This window comes from Seriola lalandi, unplaced genomic scaffold, assembly GCF_002814215.2.
Source record: "Seriola lalandi dorsalis isolate HSWRI2012SDOR001 ecotype SW California unplaced genomic scaffold, Sedor1 jcf7180002054969, whole genome shotgun sequence".
Taxonomy (NCBI): domain Eukaryota; kingdom Metazoa; phylum Chordata; class Actinopteri; order Carangiformes; family Carangidae; genus Seriola; species Seriola lalandi.
Window position 1 is genome coordinate 963,840 of NW_019525520.1, and position 1,097 is coordinate 964,936.

At 38.1% G+C, this 1,097-nt stretch overlaps 1 protein-coding gene across 1 annotated transcript in view; it reads left to right on the forward strand.

Moving 5' to 3' along the window:
• The window catches only part of LOC111646348 (WAS/WASL-interacting protein family member 2-like), an 11,875-nt gene that overhangs the window by 7,164 nt on the left and 3,614 nt on the right, over positions 1 to 1,097 (forward strand). The window contains exons 6-7 of the mRNA XM_023395826.2: positions 1 to 211; positions 957 to 1,093. Of these exons, the coding sequence (XP_023251594.1) occupies positions 1 to 211; positions 957 to 1,093 (348 nt within the window). The remainder of the gene's footprint in view (positions 212 to 956; positions 1,094 to 1,097) is intronic.

Below are 1,097 nucleotides of genomic sequence, written 5' to 3' on the forward strand. Positions count from 1 at the left end.
AATGGTCCGACAGGTGGCAGTGGGGAGGCGGCACCCGAGCTGCCGCAGCGTCACAACTCCCTCAGCAGTAAGAGGACCGCCCCCTCACCTGGAGGCCACACCCCCACGAGAGGCCCCGCTCCACCTCCACCCCCCTCCTCTCCCACCCCCTCCCAACAAGGTGCCAACAGGCCGCCGCCCCCTGTCAGAGAGGCACCAGGTAGAGGAGCAGGTGAGGGTTCAACAGCTGATTAATACATTTCAGTTCATCTGTCACAAGAAATGATGATGTCACTGTGATGTCATCAGTCCGTGCTGGAGGTGTGACTGCAGAGAAGTTCTACTGAATGACTAGTGCATTATGGGAAATGTAGGACCCGGTGTTTCTGGACTAAAATTCAGGAGGTCTTCAGAAGAGAAAATGTTGTTGTCACTTTATTTTTTAATCAGTATTTTCTGGAATTTTAACATTTTATTTTTATATGATTTTATGCAATTTAAAAAACTAATGTATTTTAGATTTTTTTTAAATATTAATTAATTAATTAATTTTTTTATTTTATTTTCTAAAACATTTCCATTATTTAAATTATGTATTTTAAATTGAAAAATATTTTTTTTACTTCTTTATTCATACTTTTTGCTTTGTTTGGTTTTTATTTTAACCATAATTTTATTTCATGTTTAAAATTCGGTTATTCACATTTTTCAGAATTTTTTATGTTTTTATATTTTTCATAATTTAATTACTTTTAATTATTTTATTTCTATTTAATGTCACATCAGTTTTACTTTATTCTTTGTTTTGGTTCAATTATTTTATATTTGAATAAATATTTATTTATATTTAATTATTTAATTTTCTTTTTTAATTTTTTTTTGTTGTAATTTTAATTTACATTTTTCTTCACGTTACCTGTGCTGATCACCTGTATTGATCATCAGTGTTGATCACCTGTATTGATATCTCCTCTCAGCTCCCCCTGTTCCGGTCCAGTCGTCGTCTTCGAGGGCCGGGTGCAGAGAAGCCCCGCCTCCCCCGCCTTACAGGACACATGGTAGCCCCTCCCTCTCTTCTGAGCCCCCCACCAGAGGGAAACCTCCTCCCCCGCCCACCC